The sequence below is a fragment of the Panthera pardus genome, unplaced genomic scaffold, assembly GCF_024362965.1.
Source record: "Panthera pardus isolate Hobbes unplaced genomic scaffold, ASM2436296v1 HiC_scaffold_25, whole genome shotgun sequence".
Classification (NCBI taxonomy): Eukaryota; Metazoa; Chordata; class Mammalia; order Carnivora; family Felidae; genus Panthera; species Panthera pardus.
Window position 1 is genome coordinate 85,714,644 of NW_026526821.1, and position 23,567 is coordinate 85,738,210.

General features: G+C 39.5%; 2 protein-coding genes across 2 annotated transcripts in view; one reads left to right on the forward strand and one right to left on the reverse strand.

Annotated features, from left to right (window-relative positions):
- ANTXR1 (ANTXR cell adhesion molecule 1) overlaps window positions 1-5,220 on the forward strand; it is a 218,874-nt gene extending 213,654 nt beyond the window's left edge. Inside the window, exon 18 of the mRNA XM_053890755.1 lies at window positions 1,160-5,220. Coding sequence (XP_053746730.1) covers window positions 1,160-1,420 — 261 coding nt within the window. The 3' untranslated portion in view covers window positions 1,421-5,220. The remainder of the gene's footprint in view (window positions 1-1,159) is intronic.
- GKN2 (gastrokine 2) overlaps window positions 1-23,567 on the reverse strand; it is a 307,921-nt gene that overhangs the window by 273,664 nt on the left and 10,690 nt on the right. The gene's annotated exons all lie outside the window — the stretch shown is intronic.

A 23,567-nucleotide genomic window follows, 5' to 3' on the forward strand; every position in this document is an offset into this window, starting at 1 on the left:
GAAGGGCGCACAGGCACCAGAAGGAGAACGTCATCTGTTGGGGGTGCAGGGAGTGCAGGACTAACTTTGAAGCGCCAAGAGGTGACATCACAGAGGAGAATTACATAGGACTGGCTGCAGATTCTGGACTCTCTAAAGGCTGCTGTAGGGGTTCTGGGTATCTTCTCTGCATTGTCCAGTCAGGTGCCCAGGAAGGATGGTGAGAAAAGTAGAATTCAAGGTAGATGTGTGCTTTGCAATAAAATGTCCCCAGAACATAAGGGTGCCTGAGCAGGTGCAGCAGCATCTGGAAGAAGAGGGACTGCCTCAACCAGAGCAAGGGGAGGATAAATTGTTCATTACAGAGCTTTGGAGAAGGCAGGGGCATGGAGGGAGAAGCTGTATCGACTGGGGTCCTATTCACATCAGTAGGGAGAGCTGCCTCCTTAATTTACTACCCAGCACGAATGGTTGAAGGGAGCAGATGTTGATGAGGAGAGACAAATGCATGAGTGCCCCTGAGAATCACCCCAGTTTGCCATATTGGTGACAATGCAGATCACAGATTGATTCAGCACCCTTGAAGTATAGTATAGGAGAAGCTCGTGTTGTTAGCCTTCTACTGCCTCCAGAAGTGTAACTGAAATCAGTTGAAACAAGTTCCTTTCATTTAAAAAAAATTAGGGAACCCTCCTTAGAAGACATTAAAGTGTGGCAGGAAGAAGAGAGGTTCTGGAGCCTATCAGGGATTCCAGTCACCAACCCCACCTCTTCCTGGTTGTGTGGCCTCGGGAAAATGATTTCATCTTTTTGAGCCTCAGTTTCCCCATCTATGAAATGGAACATATGATAAAGGTACCTGGCTGGCAAGGCTATTGAAGAGATTAAATTTGATAACCTCTGTACATAGCTTGACCCCATGCATCCAACCTAGTTAAGGTCAGTCCCCTTCTCTTCTTCCTCTTTGAGAGAGAGACTCCAAGAAAATGAATTTTGACAAACAATTTTACACAGAAAGAAGAAATTTGTTGTCAAGCTCTATGGTATGCCAGAAGAGCACTGCCATAAACATCGCGTCTGCTTTCTACATATTTCTTTCAAGCTGCCCACCGTGCTTCCCAGCTGCCCTGCTCCAAATAGCAAGCATCAGCTCACATCCTTCTCTCTGATTCTCTTACAGGGGCGCTGTATCAACTTCACCAGAGTCAAGAACAATCAGCCCGCCAAGTACCCCCTCAACAACGCCTACCACACCACCTCGCCGCCTCCTGCCCCCATTTACACGCCCCCACCCCCTGCTCCCCACTGCCCTCCCCCACCCCCCAGTGCTCCCACCCCTCCAATTCCATCCCCACCTTCTACCCTTCCCCCTCCTCCTCAAGCTCCACCTCCCAACAGGGCGCCACCCCCCTCCCGACCTCCTCCCAGGCCTTCTGTCTAGAACCCAAAGTTCATGCTCTGGGCTCTTAGAAACTTTGGGGAGGAGGCTCCTCTGTGGTGTTAGAATAAGTCTTTCCAGTTAGGGGAGGCTTCTGCTTTGGAAATGAGTGGTGATAAAGCCCACTGATCTTCACACACCTTAAAAATTGGTTTGTAATGCCAATACATCGACAATTGTGATCAGCAGAAAGAAAGAGAAATTTTGAAATGCCTCTAAACAAATGATGAGGCAACTACAGTCACAATTATAGCCAGCCAGCCATCACCTCTAGAAGGTTCCAGAGACAGTGAAACTGCTGAGATGCTCTAAATGGGATTGTGTCTCATGGAGACCAATAAGAAAATCATTTCTCTGAGGGTGAAATGCAGAGTCGGATGGATGAGAAATAACACTGCTGGGTTTCTAAATGCTGCCTTCCCTCCTCCACTCCACCTCCATCACTTGACCCTGGACCCTTGGCCTAGGAACCAAGGAACCCTCGCCCAAGAAAGTGAAAACCCTTTGCCTACAACTTTGGGAAAAGCTTGGGTTCTCCATTGTGGCAAGAAACTCAACATCAGACAGGTATCTGACAGGTATCTGAACAAAAGCATGTTCGCCTGGGATTTGCAGAGGAATAAAAACATATGCCTTATTTTACTTTCAAATTCTCCCAGTTTCCAAGTGAGGGAGAGAGCAGGTGTTTACAGATGGAAAAAGGTATGTTGCCACGTTGCTGTGTAAGTGAAATCAGGTGTGTGCATTGAAAGGAGAGTACTGATGAGAGCATCAGACAGTTTCTAAAACCCACAGGCCATCAGCAGCTAGAGGTGGCTGGCTTTGGCCCGACATGGTCCGCTAAATCAACAGACATGGCATTGTTGAAGAGCAACCTGTTAATTATTCATCTTAAAAACCAAGATTTGGCTTCAGTTTAAATCACTTAAGATACGAAGAAGTGACTGATCCCATTTTTTAGAGACAAACATGAGTTGATCTTCCCAAAATGGTGTCACTAGCGCCTACCATACAATTTTGCTGGGTTTTTTTTTTTCTTTCTTTTTTGGTAAAGTTGTGTACCAGAGACTTCTATTCCAGCTGAGAGACAAGGGTCCTAACATAATATGGAAACCATCCCCACATGCTTTAATTAACCACCAAAAAAGTCATGTATGTGTAGATGTAAATATATTTCTCCTTGGCTTTTCAACATTCTCATAAATATCAGCTATCAACCCAGGAGGAATACACTAGATGTTCTGCCTGAAATTCCCACCAGGCCTGGGATCCACCCCATTCCTCCAAGTCTTTCTGAATCTGTTGTCATAAGTAAATCCTATAATCACTTTGTAAACATTGGGCTTCATCAACCAGGGTAAAAACAGAGGGCCATTGTTGAGCACCTCCTATACAATCCTATTCAAAATTATCTTCCCCTCCAGCTTCCCACAGGTCTTAAAATTCCTCTCCCAAAGTGCTCAAAGACTTAAATCTTTTCTGGAACAAAGCAGAATATAAAATAAATATGAACCTAGCACTTTGGGTTATGGTCTCCAAAGATCCTTTAAGAACCCATCAAGCCAGCCTGATTCTTGGACCGTACTTAGAGACATAAGGACCTGGTAGGCATTCCATAAACACCAGTTCTTGTAGACATTGTAGATATGGCAGACATTACTTATCAATCACAGCACTATCCATGAAGCCCAACAATTTCTTCAACAGTCCTCAGATCACAACTACAAAGAGCCTCCATTCATCAGTCAGAATTGAGAGAGAGATGAGCCCTATTTTCCATCCCTGCTTTAGAAATCAGAAACAAACAGGAATTGCATGGAGAAATGGGGAACTCTTGGGCAGCAAAGGTACAGTTGGGGGAAAATAGATCTAGGCAGAGTGCCTTATTGGGGGGCCATACGCACTAAATCTGCAGTGCCAATGCCAAACTGACACTTCTCCAAGTGTACTTCAGACCAGCCCTTCTCCTGACCTGCCACTTCCGAAGAATCTCCCAGCCATCGTCTAGAGCGAAAATCAGATATGGTTTCCAGGACTTATGAAAGCAACCTCCCTTTGGCACCCCCTCAACCTGGCCTATATTATCTATTTTTAGAACACTAGGCTTCTTCTTTAGTATAGTCCCTCATGAAGCAGGGGCCAGAATGTCTCAGCCACTTGCAGTGACATTGCTGGACTCCAGAAAACCATTCCATAGGAGAATGGGTTCCCCAGGCTCACAGCGTAGAGACGTTGAGCCCATGGCAACTGTTTTGACTGCTGGCAGTACAAAACGGTCCACCCCCCACCACTAGCCCCATGACTCACTGCGGCCATAAGAAAGTTCAAGCCAAGATGCTGACGTCATACAACAAGATGGCGGGCATCATTCAGGATCTCAACAGCACATCAGTCAGAAGCCCTGTGCAGTTTCCACAATGTTTTGGTGAACTTTTTGATGAATAGGGAACTGCAAATATATGATGATTTTGAAGAGGATTAGCAGGGTTTGTCCTTCAAACTGACTCATCATGTCATCCCTACTCATTTAGAATTACAGTTAAGAAGGTGAAACTTCTAGACTGTATGAACAAGGCAATAGTAGGCTAGTACAGACAAGAAAATTCTTTAACTGGTTTATAAAATCTATCAGTACTTGTGTCATTCCCTGTCAAAGGCAGCAGACATATGATTGTGATCAGACAAGAAAATTCTTTAACTGGTTTATAAAATCTATCAGTACTTGTATCATTCCCTGTCAAAGGCAGCAGACATATGATTGTGATCAGGAAACTGCACAAAACTATTGTTTCAACCCCCATGTTATTGTCCTTGTGAAGTTTTTTTTTTAATAAAAGCCAACTTTTTGTTGTATATATTCGTATTCCATGTGTTAGATGGAAGCATTTCCTATCCAGTGTGAATAAAAAAGAACAGTTGTAGTAAATTATTATAAAGCCAATGATATTTCATGGCAGGTTATTCTACCAAGCTGTGCTTGTTGGTTTTTCCCATGACTGTATTGCTTTTTGAAATGTACAAATAGTTACCGAAATGACGAGACCCTTGTTTGCACAGCATTAATAAGGACCTTGAGTTTCGTGGTCCCCTCTTTTGAAGACCAGCTCACAAGCAGTTTCTGGCCTGGAGCTTTGCACGTATTCCAGTGAGACTGGAAAAGTTCTCTGTTTTACCAAGATCAAGAACAGAGCTGGTGGACAAATTAATTAATAGTCTTGGATATCTGGCCATGGGTAACTTCATTGTAAATATCACTAAAATGGGCAGAGATGATTTTAATGTCTCATAAACACTAGAGTCCAAACACTGTCAGATGAGAAAAAAACCTATCAAAGAACTAGGAAAAAAATAATAATTATTATGAGATAGTGAGCAAGTTTCAGCCCAATGCCAACTCAATAAAAACAATTAATGCTGTGTAAAATGGGTTGAATTAGCTTGCAAACTATATAAAGATATATGCAGTGAAACACCTGTTAATGCACACAAGATGGGAATGAGGTGTTCTAGTCAATTGCCTTTTCTAGTTATCTGAGCTCTACTATATTATCATACTTGGATAACCAATTTAAAACAATTAGAATATGATTTTTTTAAATACACTTAACATTAAACTCTTCCTCTAATTCTTTCTCCTTTCTGTGATAATTCAGAACACAGTTATGGATCTCCAGTGAGTCATTGTTATAAAAAATGAGTTATCACTGTACTATGCTATAAGAGACTGGGCTAACCCTGCACAATGACAAACTCTGGAAGTTGCTTTTAAAAAAAATAATAATAACAATAAAATACTAAAATCATCTCTTTTACGGTTATTTGTCTCTTTGTTATAAAAATAAAGTGTAGACTGTTCAACTACTTAACATCTTGATGATAATAAAACAACTATTGTTATGCAAATTATATTTCTGAAATCATTATTATATTTCCAGTAAGTTCTTTACTCTCTTGATTATTGTCATTTTTTTCCTTAGCTGTCCAACATTCAAAATATTCTTTATTTCTTTTTTTTTTTTTTAATGTTTACTTATTTTTAAGAGAGAGGGAGAGAGGCCGAGAGGGGAGGGGCAGAGAGAGAGGAGAACAGAGGATCCAAAGAGGGCTCTGTCCTGACAGCAGAGAGCCCAGCATGGGGCTCAAACTCACAAACTGTGAGATCATGACCTGAAGTCGGACATTTAACTGACTGAGCCACCCAGGCACCCCTAAAATATTCTTTATTTCTAGTAACAGTTTTAAAATTTTAAATGGAATCCAAGCTAAATGAAAATATAAAGTAAAAAGTCGAGACGGAGAAACACACGGAAAAAAAAAAACGTAGTGGACCAGTCAGGATTGTTTCTGGCTGCCTGTAACAAGATTTGGGGCCATGACTGATTTGATTCTCACAGCAAGGACTCCAGAGGTTTGCAGCTGCTCAAGAAACCAGGCAGCATTACAGCCAGTGCTGCAGTAAGTACCTTTCCTTCCGTATACATCTCAAAATATTTTTATTATATCTGCAATTCTGATACAAACCACTTGATTCCTAGCATCTTCAATCCAGCTCCTTCACTGAAATTTTTGTGTAGGTAAGAGTGTCTCTTACTAGTTCCTGAATTTGTTTCTTTTACAAGTCTTCCTTCATCCCTGAATTCATCTTAATTGGAATAAAACCATCTGCAAACAGAAACCCATGCCACATTTTTTCCCAAGATTGCAATAGTATTTACTTTTTAATAGCTTTTTGGGCACATGCACATTTTTAAATTACATTCTTAATCATTAAATGGTTTTGAGATAACCGGCTAGCAATTTGGAAGGAAAAAGAAAACTTGGAGCTCTACTTCACTCCTTACACCAAAATTAACTTCAGCTGTATTTAATTTAAGTGTAACAAATAAAATGAAGAAAGTACTAGAAGTGGAAAAAATATTTACTGGATCATATGAAGAATTCTTAAATCCTGCATATTACCAACCAACCTTCTCATGAAATCGCTTCAACTACCCTGAGTAATGCTCCAATGCATTAAGTTGAATAAACAACAGAAATAAGGTCATTGATCAGGTACCGTGAACTTGAGCAGATCTACAATTTTCCATCACTAAATCCAATGTTCTGCCCTCAGATAAATGTATGTTTCTCTGGAGTCTCATTTAGGTATAGAACAACCAATACAACACTTTGTCCCTCTAAATACATTACAAACAAGGTCTAAGTGCTTACAATTACCAAGCACTGGGTATAAAGCTATGGAGTTGGTATCCGCAAAACAGATGAGTTTACTCTGATTACAATTGTTTTATTTTATTCTGATTACAACTGTATTATGTTGGCTTGAACCAACACATCCTCATCAAATTTATACCTAAACAAATTAGAAGTAATCTCTGATTCCTCCCCTTTTTATGTAACATTCAAATAGTCAGTTATATAGATTCTCCCATCTCTACTAAAAATGGGACCATTTTAATTGTTGGGGTTCGAAACTGTGCAACATCTCCTTTATTTAGTTTTAAATATCATCTCACAATGTACTTACAAGGCAACAGCTAACAAAGCTCTGCCTAAGTCACTTGAGAGCTCAAAACAAAGTTCTGTGTACCTTAGCTGGCATCTTTAGTTGCTAGTTGCTTATAAACATTAAAATAAATACAACTCGTAAAAGACATTTTCCTTTGTGTAGTGAAGTGGTTTGCATTCTTGCAAAACATTTTAAAGTTTATTTATTATTTTTGAGAGAGAGAGAGAGAGAGTGAGAGAGAGAGAGAGAGAGAGAGAGAGAGAACCAGTGGGGGAGGGGCTGGGGGTCCAAAGGATCTGAAGGGGGCTCTGTGCTGACAGCAGAGAGGAGGATGCGGGGCTTGAACCCATGAACTGTGAGATCATGACCTGAGCCGAAATCAAGAGTCAGATGCTTAACTGACTGAGCCACCTAGGTGCCCTACAAAACTTTTTTAAAGTACAAGAAATGTGGGGTATGAGTGCTAAGAGTCCAGAAAACATTAATTAACATTAATTTTCTTCTGAAAGAGAAGTCATAAGACAGGCCATCTCTCAGCCACCCATCACTAGTCCCTTTCAAAAATGCACCCTCAAGAGCCATGGAAGAATTACAGCCCTCTATCACATTTTTTAAAAAATACAAACATTTTGGGGCGCCTGGGTGGCTCAGTCGGTTAAGCATCCAACTTCAGCTCAGGTCACGATCTCGCGGTCCGTGAGTTCGAGCCCCGCATCGGGCTCTGGGCTGATGGCTCAGAGCCTGGAGCCTGCTTCCGATTCTGTGTCTCCCTCTCTCTCTGCCCCTCCCCTGTTCATGCTCTGTCTCTCTCTGTCTCAAAAATAAATAAACGTTAAAAAAAATTAAAAAAAAAATACAAACATTTTAACTTCCCCCTCCCTCTGAGGCACACCCTAACTTTGCAGGATACAGACCACCTGTCTTTTTGCTTAGTTTTACTCTTGAAAGTATTACAGGACACCTATAGATTCTCTAAGAGACTGGCTCAAAATTAATGATAATCTTCATTTTCAACCAAGATCTTATAGAAACAGATAAATATTCCACATGAATGGAAAGAGTGTTTCATAGATACGGTGATGCAGAAGCACTGACATTCATCTGAACTTGGAGGAAAGGGCTTCTCCCCAGCTGGGGTGGATTCCAAAAGGGAAGCAACCTGTCTCTGCCGCGGGTGGCCCACAGCGGTATTCAAAGGTCAGGCTCCAAAGGGTGGAAGGAAAGACAGCAGGAGCTAGGAAGGTGAGAGGAGCCAATCCAGGCAAGAGAGGCAAGAAGGAGGAAGTAGTGAATGAGGCTGCATAATTTCTGGCAATCCAACAACTGGAATTAAGTAGGGTGCAGATAAACTAGGGCTTGGGAGGTTAGCTCAGCTACATGTCCTGCTGGCTAAAAACAGCAGGCATGGTAATATAGTCACTAGCATATAACAAAAAACCAGGGCACCTGGGTGGCTCAGTCAGTTAAGTGTCCTGACTCTTGGTTTTTGGCTCAGGTCATGAAGTCACATTTCTTTAGTTCAAGCCCCTCCACAGGCTCTGTGCGGACAACATGGAGCCTACTTGCGCTTCTCTCTCTCCCTCTCTCTCTCTCTGCTCCTCCCCCCTCATGCAGCCTCTGTCTCTCTCAAGTAAAACTTAAAACAAACAAATAAACAAAGAACCAAGGGACTATTTTTCTGGCAGCAATAACCATACTGTTGAGTACGCCCCGGCTGAGGACAATACTGACATCTGATGACCTTGAGCAAAGTGAAAGTGCAGACAGACCCTGTTCAATTCCTTTCCTTTCAAATGGTCCTATAAAACCTCAGGTGAATAAATCCAACCTTAAGGGGAGTAGTGTGAGTTCAAGTCATCTCTTTAGGAAGATAATTTTCTTTCCTGCTTCAAACAAGCATGTAAGTTTTTGCTACAAATACTCCCTTCTAATGCCTCTGTTGACTGCCTTCTCCCCTCTCTGTGCAGACCTGGGTGTGGTGATCACCTCTAGGTGCTCACACGGACACATGGTCAGTGTCTGTGTAACACATGTTCCATTTCTGTGCTTTTGCTCCCTGTGTTTCATTAAGGCTATACAGACTTTCAGACCCATTTACATTTGTATCTCCTCCAATGATGTAATCACTGCTATAAGGAATATGACCTGCAGAGCTCCAGGAGAATTTGATTCCAACCTGACCCTTGTCAGACATTTCTGAGAGCCCCCAAAGCTACCAAAGTGAATGCTCACTCTGAATAGGCCCCTCCCACTCCCTATGTTACTTGCTGAGACTGTTGTTTCTTATAGCATTTTGATGTTTAACTGTTTTTTTTTAATTTTTTTAATTTTTTTAAATTTACATCCAAATTAGTTAGCATATAGTGAAACAATGATTTCAGGAGTAGATTCCTTAATGGCCCTTACCCATTTACCCCATCCCCCCCCCCACAACCCCTCCAGTAACCCTCAGTTTGTTCTCCATATTTATGAGTCTCTTATGTTTTGTCCCCTCCATGTTTTTATATTATTTTTGTTTCCCTTCCCTTATGTTCCCCTGTTTTGTCTCTTAAAGCCCTCATATGAGTGAAGTCATATGATTTTTGTCTTTCCCTGACTAATTTCACTTGGCATAATTCCCTCCAGTTCCATCCACGTAGTTGCAAATGGCAAGATTTCATTCTTTTTGATTGCCGAGTAATACTCCATTGTGTGTGTGTGTGTGTGTGTGTGTGTGTGTGTGTGTGTGTGTACCACATTTTCTTTAGCCATTCATCCATCGATGGACATTTGGACTCTTTCCATACTTTGGCTATTGTTGATAGTGCTGCTATAAACATGGGGGTGCATGTGTCCCTTCAAAACAGCACACCTGTATCCTGTGGATAAATACCTAGTAGTGCAATTGCTAGGTCGTAGGGTAGTTCTATTTTTGGTTTTTTGAGGAACCTCCACACTGTTTTCCAGAGTGGCTGCACCAGCTTACATGCCCATTAACTCTGTTTTTATAGGCTTTTCAATATTTTTTTAGGAGGTTCCTATAAGATAATTATCTTTATTTAATTTTGAACCATTAGTAAAAACGAGAAGAGATCCTGTCCAGCACTATGTGCCGGATATATTTTCTTGCTTTTAATTAATAGGAAATGGTAATTGATTTTTAAAAATGACTTTAATTTCCTTAGCAAGTTAGGAATAGGGGAAGAAAAAAAAAAGCTTCCTTAACCTGATAAAAAGGTATCCTCCAAACATTATACTTACTGTCGAATGCTAGGAGTATTCCCTCCACAATAAAAAAACAAGAAAAGATTCTAACCATCACCATTATTGTTCACCTTTGGTTCTAGCCAATGCAGTAACAAAAACAAAATTAAAAAGCAATTATAAATATCAGGAAGTAAAAAACTGTCATTATTTTTGGACAACATAACTGACTACCTGAAAATTCCATGGGAACCAACTTAAAACTTATTACAACTAATAAAAGAGGCCGGTAAGCTGGCCAGGTAAATGATCAGCACCATCACTGACTGTGACCAGTTAGAAAACTATCCATTCAGAATAGAAAAAATACATCAATCTTACATGTTTATATTATTAAATTATATGTAAATTCTATATAATTATATTATATAGTTATATTCTATATGTAAATTATATAAATATATAAATTAATTAGAAACAAACCTACCAAAAAATGTACAAAACCTATAGGAAGACAACTATAAAATTTTATGAACTCTCCTTACTAGATGGAGAGTGGTACTGCATTCCTGAATTGGAAAACTTAACACTGAAATGACATTAAGTTCTCCCACAAATAATCTACAAATCTAAATGAAGGCCAATAAATCACCTAGCAAGATTTTGAAGTAATTTCAAATGCAGATTCTAAGTTTTAATTAGAGGGGTGCCTGGGTGGCTCAGTTGGTTAAATATCTGACTTCGGCTCAGGTCATGATCTCACAGTCCGTGAGTTTGAGCCCCACATGAGGCACTGTACTGACAGCTCAGAGCCTTGGAGCCTACTTTGTCTCTCCCTCTCTCTCTGCTCCTCCCCTGGCTTGTGCTCTGTGTGTGTGTGTGTGTGTGTGTGTGTCTCTCAAAAATAAATAAACATTAAAAAAATTTTAAGTTTTAATTAGAAAAGTAAATGTACAATATAGCCAGTATATGGTAATACAACAGAACAATTTTCAGAAACAGACCTGTAAATATATGGAAGTTTAGTTTATGATAATGGTAGAATATCCAAGGACTAATTCTTTAATAAAGAGCTATCTAACTGGGGAGAGAAGATGAAATTTCTATCTCTACTGCATAGGAAAATAGATTTAAAAGAGAATACAAGAGAAGTACTTCTAATTAATAGTGACTGTGCCCTTAGAAGCACTATCCTCTGACTTGAAGCTTCATTTAATCTTACTAATTAGACAGGTCTCAACTCCTAGGAAAAAGCAAAAAAAAAAAAAAAGGTAGAGAGAAAAATGGAAGGGCAGGAGTTGTCAAGGTGAGAGTAAGGAGGAAAAGAAAAAGGGATCTCTCACCCCCACACTCGGGCACTACACTAGAACATATATTGGTGTAGCCTCTCCAGTAACAATTCTACACAATTGGTGCCTGTCACATGGTAGTTAACCAATGTTAGTTAAATGAACAAACATATAAATGAAGAATCTCAACATGTCCAAATGTTTATGAAAATCAACAATAGGAATGGAAGCTGTATCTGAGACAACGTTTTCTTTCAAGAACCAGAGGTAATAAGCAAGTTCTCATTTCCCCATTGCCTTTGAGCAAATATTCAAAGCATGGACTCTCACTGGGTGGTATTGAATGAATTCCTATAAAAATTCATTAACTTCGTCAGCTTACTGGATTGCTTTTCAATGCATACACATTCTTCCACATGCTATGTCAGTTGAGGTCAAGTCCTTTTTTGTAGTTGGTCTGGGAGGAAAAATAAGAATAGATGCCAGGAAGTTAGGGTAGGTGCCAGAAGGAAAAAAAAAAAGGCGCCAGCCCTGGCAGTCACCAGAACAATCCACTCCAATTTGCCTCGTTTGTTTATCAGATGTCCTGTCTCAGGACCAGATTCCCTGCCATTCTACAAATGCATAGAGCAAGACCCAACAGTTGTGTAATGGCTCATTGAGGAAACAGCAAGGATCCAGAATCAGCAGTCAAGATGTTGTGATCTTCATTAATGCATCCGTCAATAAAGCAGCTGTTTATTTGTAGATTTATCTTCTGATACTTCACAACTACCTGAAAGGGGCTTTGTTGAGCCCATGGTAAGGAGATCTCCTCACCTTGGCTTGCTGAGCACACCATCTATTAAATTCAGTCCCAACTACTGCTAATGTTGTTGCCTCTAGAACAGAAACTGATACTCACTTTCTTTTTTCTTTTTTTTTAATCAAAAGATTTTGGTTTTTTAGAAGAGTTTTAGGTTTACAGGAAAACTGACCAGATAATGTGGAGAATTCCCACATATCCCCTCTTCCCTGTACATAGTTCTCCCTATTATTAACATCTTGCATTAGTGTGGTACATTTGTTATAATTGATAAGTCAATATTAAGAGTCCATAGTTTACATTTGAGTTACTCTTTGTGTTACAAATGCACATGTATCCACCATGCATCACACAGTATCATGCTGAATAGTTCCATCACCATACAAATCCCCTGTGCTTCACCTCTTCATCCTGCCTCCTCTCTCCCCTTGAATCCCTGAAAACCTCTGATAGTTATACTGTCTCCATAGTCTTGCCTTTTCCAGAATACCATATAGCTGGAATCATACAGTGTGTAGACTTTTCAGATTGGTTTCTTTCCCTTAGCAATACGCATTTAAGCTTCTTCTATGTCTTTTCAATGCTTGATAGCTCATCTTTTCACTGCTGAGTAATATTCCACTGTCTGGATGTTTATCCATTCACCTACTGAAGGACACTGACATTCACTTTCTGACTGACTTGAACAGCTCATAGAGAGGAATCAGTGGTGTGGCTTTATGTAGTCCATAAACTACCTAAGATGTGTGTGTGTGTGTGTGTGTGTGTGTGTGTGTGTGTGTGTGTGTGTTTAAAAGATACAGGTTGGGAGAAAATGAAAGTTATCCGTTATTTCAACACCAACACAAAGCCTCTTAAACATCTTACTTTAACCCCTTTCAGTCCTTTTTTTTTATACATATGCCCATTTTAAAATATTGAAATCAGGGGCAACTGGCTGGCTCAGTCGGTAGAGCATGGCGACTCTCAATCTCAGTGTCATGAGTTTGAGTCCTACACTGGGTATGGAGCCTACTTTAAAAAATAATAAAAAGTAAAATATTGAAATAATATTATAAATACATTTTTAACCTTGTGTTTCTTAACATTATGAAAATGTGTAGTGGACAGTAGGATACTCTGCCCAGATCCCCTCTTCAAGGCTGACAAATGGCATACCCACCCCCAGTTGCTGGGAATATCAGCTGCTGTCCATAGTATTTTGTATTCCCCAGTCTCACTGCTATTTGTCTAAGGACAATTTTTGTTCCTATTGCTATAAATTTATTGGGCTTCCTGAAACTAAAAGTATGTATCTGTGTATTCATCAATATGAATAGTTTTCAGCCATTATGCCTTCAAAAATTGCCTTTCTTCCTTTCTCTCTCCTTTCCTTCTGGACTTAGACCTATGTTACACCTTCCCAGCCCGTCCTCCATATCTCTTAACCTGTATTTCATATTTTCTACCTTTTTGTCTCTCTGTTAGGCATTCTAGATAATTTCTTCAGATCTCTGTTCCTGTTCATCAGCATTTCACCTACATCTAATTTTCTCTTTAAATCCTCATTTGAGGTTTTTTAATTTCAGTTTTTACATTTGTCTTTTATTAAAAGTTATTTTTTGTTGGTTTTCAAGTATGCCTGTTTATCTTTCATAATCGCTGTACCTTACCAGTTTTCTTTCTTTAAATATATTAAACATGTTTAATTTGCATTTTATATCCAATAATTCCCATATCTAAAAGCTTTGCTGGCCTGATTCTGTGGTTTGTTGTTCCTGCTGACTTTTGCGTATAGTGCCTTGTCTCCTTAAATGCTTTTTGACTTTGACTCTGAGCCTACATTCCTCAGAACTTTATTCATGGAAAACTCTGAGGTTTGTGTTGTGACTGCATTTCACCAAAGAAAATTTATGTTTGCTTCTTCCAAATATCTGGAATCATTACCAATCCAGAACTGTTTAAAAACAAATTCTAACCTAAAGGTATTTAGAATCATGCAGGTAGAGTAAATTTGGGTTACAAATTTGAGTTAATGCCAGCCTGTGGTTAAGAATTCTCAAGAGAAAATTTTCTCCCTCAACCCAACGCTGGCAAGCAAGCTATTCCTTGCTATTACTAGGAGGAATAGTAGAGTAAGGCAGAGTATATTTCTAGTTCATTCATACACTAAGTTGCCTTATAGGGCCCCAGCTTGTTACGTTGGCTCTTGTCTCCTATGCACTCAACCAACATCGATCATCAAAATGAAAGCTGGTCCTTGAAGAAATGACTTATTCCAGAGTTGGTACACAAAAAAGTGCAAGATGAGCCTGGAACATAGATGTGCAATACAGATAAGTAAATGATGAAGATACATAGATAGATAGATAGATAGATAGATAGATAAAAGATCTTCCCCCCATAAAAGAAAAAAAATATTCCTTAAAATAGAATGTCCACAAATAAATGCCAACTACAGAAAGAATGATATAATTAGACAGTTGGCATTTTGGCAACCACAATAGTAACAATTGTTTCAAACAAGAATGATAAATAGATATTTAAACTAATGAGCAAGAGTATGATTGGGAAACAGGATATTTAGTGACAAAATATATCACCAGATATTCTTAGTAATTACAAATTTATAGTAACTTTACCATGGAGAAACTTGAAAGATACCTTCAGCAAGTAATCACAGATGAAAAGTTGGTATCATGTGCTTCTGTATATGACACACTGAGGACACAACATCGCTTCCGTGATACTCTTGCCAAAAATGTATAAGCTAAATCCAATCATGAGGAAATATCAGACAGACATGAATTGAGGGAAATTCTAGAAAACAGCTGACTGGTGCTCTTCAGAAATGTCCAAGACCAAGGAAATGCAAAGAAAGACTGTAGAACTGTTGTAGATTAAAGGAGAGTATTGAGATAAGAAAAGAGATGCAGCCTGTGATCCTGGGTTGGATACTAGATCAGAGGCTTTTTGTTGTTATTATTATAAAGGACATTATTGAAACAACTAGAAAAAAATTGAATGAGGTCTATATATTGGATAATAGTATTTTATTCATGTTAATTTTATGAATTTGATAACTATACTATAGTTACATAAAAGAATGTCCCTGTTTTTAGGGAAGGTATACATACATATACATATGTATGTATATGTGTATATGTATGTATACACACACCAGTATATATGTATATGTGTGTATATATATACACATACAGAGAGTGTATACACACACACACACATATACACACACAGAGATGGATAATAGATATAAATACAGATATAGATGTAGATATTGGTATACAGAAAGGGAGGAGAGACTAAAGCAAAGGTGGTAAAATATTAACCACATGAACACATGGGAATCTGGTGAAGAACATACTCCAGGATTCTTTGTACCATTATGCTATTTGGAACATTTTTGTAAATCTAAAATTATTTCAGAATAAAAGTTAAAGACATGAAAGCTGATTTGGACAGTCCAAAACCAGGATTGGAATCAGGTCTGGCCTTGGTCTCCAGTCTTGCTCATCTCCCAGGGCAAGACTGTGCCAAAGTGGAGGAAGACTAAGGATAACCTGAATTTTACAAAGTCAGAATCAGTGAAGCTGGAGAATGATGAGACTGAGTGAGCTATGAGGCGAGGGACAATGAGGGGTGCAGGCGGACATGCCACCAATACCTGGTATTTATTAACAGCAAGAGAATCACAAGGATATGCTGACTACAAACAGCAGATTAACAGAAGCTCTCGGAGAAACAATAGTCTGTACAATCATTTCCAAACTATCCAGTTTCTTATATTACCTTCAGATTTCAGGGGGAAAAAAAGCAAATAAATCAGTTGCAATTTAATATGATCTCATTTGATTTATTAAGACTTGTTGAAACTCTCCCGACACATATTGGTCTAAATACAGTAATCATTAGTCCCATGGGGATATTCTAACTTAAATTATTTTTAAGAATTAAAGAAAATTTAAAATTCAGTTCATCAGTCACACCAGCCACTTTTCAAGTACTCAATGGTCACATGTGACTACTGACTAAGAGCTACTGTTCTGGGCAGCATAGCTACAGAACATTTCCATCATTGCAGAAAATTCTGGACATCCTGGAATTCTGCAGAAAACATGGTACCTCACTGTTCTAGAAGCTGAAGAACTCATCACTGATGAAGATGGCTGTGATTTTTTTTTTTTATTTCATTGTCTTTGACTCATGGAAAATACCAGGCAAAACATGAGAAAAAAATCTTCAATAAAAAAAACCCTCAAAAACCTTTAAACATTCCACTTCCTGTAGGATTTAATATTGGGAGAGTTCTTTCTGCCAGATGGGAGAAACTCATCGAGAAGAAGTGGGAAGAACCTTGAGACTGTTGCAAGCATTGTCCAGAAGATTCTGGTGCTCCTATGTCCTCTGACTTCTTGGTTGATCCACATTTCCACCCACCTTCCACACCCACCTCTGCTCTGTGGAAAATATTGTTCATGGTTCATTCACTACACAGAATGGTTTGGCAAGAAAGGCTTGAGCAAGACAAACTACCCATAATAAAGCCTGTAATATTATTGAAGGAAGTAAGGAAATTGACTTAAACATCCAAATTAGGAAGCTAAGAAGTTAGAATCTGGATTTAACAGGACTGGAAGGGAATTGTGAAACATGACCCAACAATGGCTGATTGCTCAATGCACAAAAATATAAACACTTGCATAGTAATAATAAACATCAACTTCAAATAGTAGTTATTTCTAAAGAGAAGGAGGAGAAAAAAACATCAGAAAGGGACATACGGAGAGCTTTAACTGGATTTGTTAATATTTTCTTTTAAAAATCTGATGCAGGGGTAGCTTAAGGTTAAAGTCTTATAGAGCTATCATATGGTATTCTTGGAATGTTCCTCTGTGTTTGAAATATTTCATAACAAAAGAAAAGTTTAATAAAATAAATTCTACTTCTCCTGCTTAGTATTTGTGTGATCCTGAGTTTCCTTTTTTTCTAGCTGCAAATGAGACCAATATAATATCTACTAGATGGGCTGTTGGGACGGGTTCAGGAGACACTCAGAAACCAATCAAGACACCTGTGTGGAGTCTGGCAGGAGGCCTCGGGAGTGGCCGGGCACCAGGCTGTGTGGTGGTCCAGACCAACCAACCGGGCATGTGGCATGGAGTCGTCATGCTCTGCTCCAAAATGTGAGACCAGAGATGGCCCATTTTCCTTTGGACTGGAACAGATTGGAGGAATGAAGCTGGGTCTTGACGTTCCAGTTTAAACAGAAAGGAGGTTTGGATTTGTAAGCCTCTCTGCTTATTTTGGCTGCCTGCGCTTACTGTTTCCACATCTGTCCTGGGGTCCGGGGAAGCCAAATATGTGGATGTAAACGTACACATCAGCACTTCAGGGACCCAGATTCAACGCCACGGATCTATAAATGCAGCGACAGGCAGCCACCTGAGTAACTAGAGGCTGGAAATAGCTGAGAGAAGAGGGGCCAGTTTGGAATGGTTCCCAACCCTCCCTCAGCCACCCTCCATGGTGCCCTCGGTCACTGAACTCTCAGTCAAGTGACCTCTTTCCACCCCAACACTTCTGAACGCTATCCTCCCTTTCTTCTTTTCCCCCTGGAGTCCTCATTTCTGGGAAAACCTCTCTCCATCCGTGCTTCACCCCTGCCCCTTCCCCCTGTCCTTCAGAGACCTAGCTCTCCCCTGAGGCTGCCTCCCTTACAGCCTGGCCCCACACACCAAAGCTCCCAGAGGCAGTTCTGGAATCTTCCTAACTTCTCCCACTACCCAAACCCCTACACCTCTTCTTAAGTATGTCATCAACCAGCTTTTTGGCCATGGTCTTCATAAATTCTGATGCTTCACAGGACTCTGACCTTGGCTTTCTTCGTACCACATACTCTCTTCATATCCATTCCCATGATTTCAATTTTCCTTATGGGTTAGTGAATCCTAAATCTGTAGCGCCAATGCAGATGTCTCCCCAACATTCCAGATCCATCCTTCCAAACACGTCTGGACATGACTACCTGAATATGATACAGTCACCTCAATGGCACATCCTCTTCCTCTCCCATCTCCAAAGAGTGCTTATCTTAAACACCATTGTCTCAGTCACCTAATCTTGACCCCATCTCCTCCTAACTCTCACATCTAGTTAGTGACCAAGTTCTGTTGATTTTGCTTCAGGAATAAATAATAACCTCTTCCACTGCAGCCCCATGTCCCTTCTAAATTCAGGATTCATCATCCATTCCCTGATACATGAAGCAACCATCCCCTACTTTGCTCTCTGGTTCTCTCACTTTGGCCTTCCAAATAGGGGCTCCAGAGTTATGTCTCTAAAACACAACGTTGATCTTGTCTCACCCCGACCCTAGGGCCTGTTTGTAAAAATAAGCCCAAACTCCTTAACAAAACCCTTGATCATCTAACCCCTAAACAAAAAGAATGAGCTCAAGAACCAGACTGTCAGGGATCTAACCCCAGCTACCCCACTTACAAATTGAGGGACCTTAAGGTCAGTTTCCTCATCTGTAAATGTGTATGATAATTGTACATATAAGACATGTTAGCTGCCATTGTTAACTTTCTAGTCTCACTTCTCATCCCTCCTGCACTAGCACCTATGCTCCATCCAGTTACATGGAATTATTACATGTTCCCTGATAGCACCAAGCTCTGTCATGATTCCTGGTACATCTTATCCCTCTTCCTGGAATGCCTTCCCTCTCCCTTGTCAATCTAGAGAACTCTTATTTAAGCTTACATATTACCTCCTCTGTGAAACCTTCCATGATTTCATCTTCCTCTATTATCTGTTACATATCTCTATCATAGCACTCACCATAAAATCTAATTATTTTGTCGCTGCTCAACTCTTACCCCAACTAGCTGATAGGAAAGGACTGTGACTAATTCATCTTTGTTTCTCCAGCACTTAACGCAAAACCACATATGTACCAGAGGTTCATTAATTGCAAGAATGACTTAAAAGTGAGGAACCTGGGCCCCAGAAAAATGAATCGTTTAGCTCACTCTTCTCAGTGCTTCTCCAGTCTTCCACATAATAGCAATGTTGCAGCGAGAAGGGATGAAGTAGCATAAAAATGCACTGAGCTATGTAACTGCAACCCAGATCTGTCAATAAACCCAAGATCTATCAAAACTAACAGGGTTTCCAATCAAGATAGCATACTACTACCTTTCATTCCCTTGAAAGACCTCATTAAAATGACAGTAAAAATATTTAAAAGTTCATCACAATAAAGAGAGTGGGAGTATCCATCAGTGGACAATGGATTGCAATACATTTCTGAAGGACAGAAGACAAATACATGAGGAGCTGGCAAAGGATGAAACAAGATGGAGGATGCTATGGTCTACAGGACCCATGGAGGGGATGGAGCTGAAGATTGAGACCCCTGCCCTGAATAGCCCCAGAGAGGGTCTCAACTCACAAATGCCAGGTGTTAGAGAATGGGAGTAAGATGAAGGGCTGAAAACAAGGAGATTAATGGAAAGTCTGTATACAAAAGAGTTGTCCCCAACTTGTGCAGAACTAGCAGACTTGTATTCTCTAATCATACCCTCTTTACTCCAAACAAACATAACAGAGGGTTCTTCCCTTTAAAGAGTAGACAAGCTGGGAAAAGCTAGGGTGGCCAGAGTAGGGCATTTGGAGTCTCCTTGGTAAGATCCAACTTCCTGCCCACTCTCCTTCTTTAAACAAAGCCTGCCAGTTGAAAAGCTCCTCCCTCACACACAGACTTCCCAATCACCTTTTTCTATTGCTTCATCCTTGAATATAACTAAAACCTCACTAGACTTTTGAGAGAAGCCTAGACTGTGAGAAAGACCAACATAAACATTAAGATATGGGTAACTCAGAGACAAGAAGGTCTCTAACTAGTATCCTCAGTAAGATTTGTGACATCACATAAAATAATAACAAGATACTATGAATAAAGGAAACAATTCAAAAAGAAATTTAAAAATCATCAGAATGATTGGAAAATAAAGAAAACCCCCTAGCAAAGAAAATAAAAGTAAAGGGAAATATTATATAAAAGAAAAAAGGGGCACCTGGGTAGCTCTGTCGATTAGGCGTTTGACTCTTGGTTTCGGCTCAGGTCTGATCTCACGGTTTGAGTTCGAGCCCCACATTGGGCTCCATGCTGACAGTGTGGAGCCTGCATGGGATTCTCTCTCTCTTCCTCTCTCTCTGCCCCTAACCAGGTTGCTCTCTCTTTCAAAATACATAAATAAACTTAAAAAAAAAACAAAATTCATAGAAGATCAATCCATCTGACCCATAGAAGTCCCAGTGAAAAAGAGAGGGAGTATAGGAAACAGAAAGGGAGTAGAATTATTTTTAAAATAGTACCCCACTCACCCAGATTTGAAGGATACAAGCCTTCAGATTGAAAGGTCAACCAAATGCAGTGCCAAAAATGAAAAAGAGAGCAAAATAGACAGAGGTGAAATTTCAAGACCCCCAAGGATAAAAAGAATAATCCTAAAAGCCTCTAGAAAGGAAAAATAAAATTGTCTACAGGGGAGCAGGAACCAGACTGGTATCAGAGATTACATCAGAGATAAGGGTTTCTAGAAAACACTGGAACAAAGCCTTAAAATTTCTGAGAAAAATTTAGTTTCAACATAGAATTATATACCCTGTCAAACTATCATTGAAAATATAAAATTAAGACAAAGATATTTTGAGACCTTCAAGGAAAGAAAATTTTACTACCTTTCTATTAATATACTTGAAGATGAGCTCCAGCAAAAAAAAAAAAAAAGAGTAAAATGAGAAAGAAGATGACACAGGATCCTAGAAACAAGAGATTCAACCCAGGAGGTTAAGGATCCAAGATAAAAACTATTTAGCACAGTGAGAAAGAAATAATTCCAGATTCAAGCAAGATAGCAGAGGACCCAGAGAATGAAAACCAAGGAAAAGGGTGGATTCTATACATATGATACTATTCTTGATTACTTAGAAGAACTTAAGCTTGTAATTCAGAAAGACAATGCAAGAAGAAAAGAAAGTTCATTGAAAATTCCAGAAAAAATTAAAATTGAACAAAAAATATATATAAAATATAATCAGAATGCTCTAGTTGAATATGCAATGAAAATATGTACATATTTATAATATAAACAATTTTTATTATTGTTTTTAACTTTGGGATCAACATATAGGCAAAGCATAAAAATTAATGATGGTTATAGTTATGAATATATTACAAATATATGAATATATTAAAAATACAAAAGGAGGGGCGCCTGGGTGGCTCAGTAGGTTGAGCATCCGACTTTGGCTCAGGTCATGATCTCACGGTTCTTGAGTTCGAGCCCCACGTGGGGCTCTGTGCTGACAGCTCCCAGCATGGATCCTGCTTCAATTCTGTGTCTCCCTCTCTCTCTGCCCTCCCCCCATTCATGCTCTGTCTCTCTGTGTCTCTCAAAAATAAATAAACATTATGGGGTGGCTCAGTCAGTTAAGTGTCCAACTTCAGCTCAGGTCATGATCTCACGGTTTGTGAGTCTGAGAATGTCTGCTTGCATTCTGTCACTTGCATTGCCTCAAAAATAAATAAACATTTAAAAAAATTTTTTTAATAAATAAACGTTAAAAAAAAAATTTTTTTTTAAATACAAAGGGAAAGGGGCACCTGGGTGGCTCAGTCGGTTAAGCATTCGACTTCTGCTCAGGTCATGATCTCACAGTTTGTGAGTCCGAGCCCCACGTCAGGCTCTATGCTGACAGCTCAGAGCCTGGAGCCTGATTCAGATTCTGTGTCTCCCCTTCTCTCTGACCCTCCCCCACTCATGCCCTATCTCTCTTTCTCTCTCAAAAATAAACATAAAAAACCTAAAAAAAAATACAAAGGGAAAAAATGCAAAGGGAAAATTATAGATGACAAGCTGAAAGACATAAGTGAAAGAGAGGTAAATGAAAAAGAAAAGAAGCAAATCATATATATATATACACACACACACACACACACACACACACACTGTTAAGAGATGCCATCTATAATTGATAGAAAAAGAAATAAAAAGGTGACCAAAATCTTTAAAGTTACAAAGATAATTAATGAACTAAAAATAGTGCTATAACTATGTAACTGCGTTCAATTTTCATCTATTATTGCAAGAAGACATTAAATAATGTCTAATTTACTAAATCAGAAAGTGATATGTAGATGTGAAGTAGATGCTCTGATGATATATGACAGATAGAATACATGTGTTAGCCTCCACTAGCTTCCAAAATCCCACTACAGATGCAGTAAAAGACGTTTTAAGGCATAAACACACCAAGAAAAATAAATCATAACATTCTAAAATTGATTGAGGTGATGGAGTCCCCTCTGTGAATATATTAAATCCACCGAATTGTACACTTTTTTTGAGAGAGAGTATGTGTGTACCAAGCAGGGGAGGGGCACAGGAAGAGGGAAGGATATGATATTAAGCAGGCTCCATGCACACGGAGCCCACCTTGGGGCTCGATCTCATGACCACCTGTGACATCATGACTTGAGCCAAAATCAAGAGTCAGTTGCTTAACCAGCTGAGCCACCCAGGCGCCCCCCACTGAATTGTACACTTTAAGTGGTTGAATTGTATGGAATATTAATTATATTTTAATAAATTTTATTTTAAAACAAAAGAATGGATGATGAGAAAATAGTGACAAATTTTCAGAAATTAGCAGATGGATGAGTGAGAAATAACCCAAGGGTCACCTTAAAAAAAAAAACAACTGTATTCCAAGACCACAGTGGAGACAGCCTCAAAACACATTTCACTACTTTTGATGCGTCAAAGATCTAGAAATCAGCCATGCCTGATACTGGAAGTGGGGGTGAGAGAGGGAAAAAAATAGGAGGCTGACCAACTAAGAAACCTTCCTTCATGCCACACAACTGAGCTGCTACCCATGGAGTTTTTGTCCTAATACTGATGTAAACACAGAAAACTGAGCTAACCAAAATATTAATAACACTGTATTAGAAAGATGGAGGATGAGAAGTGTGCGAGTAGAATGGTAGGGGCCAGGGTAAGTAATATGAAAGAAGGTTAAAACCTCATCTTTTTTTAAGTCAATAGTAAATGACTAGGGGTGCCTGGGTGGTTCAGCCAGTGAAGCCTCTCGCTTTGACTCAGGTCATGATCTCACGGCTCATGAGTTTGAGACCTGCATCGGGCTCTGTGCTGACAGCTCAGAGCCTGGAGCCTGCTTGGGATTCTGTGTCTCCCTCTCTCTGCCCCTCCCCTGCTCACACTCCATCTCTCTCTCTCTCTCTCAAAAATAAACACGAAAAAAAATTTGTTTAAATAGTAAATGACTAAAACC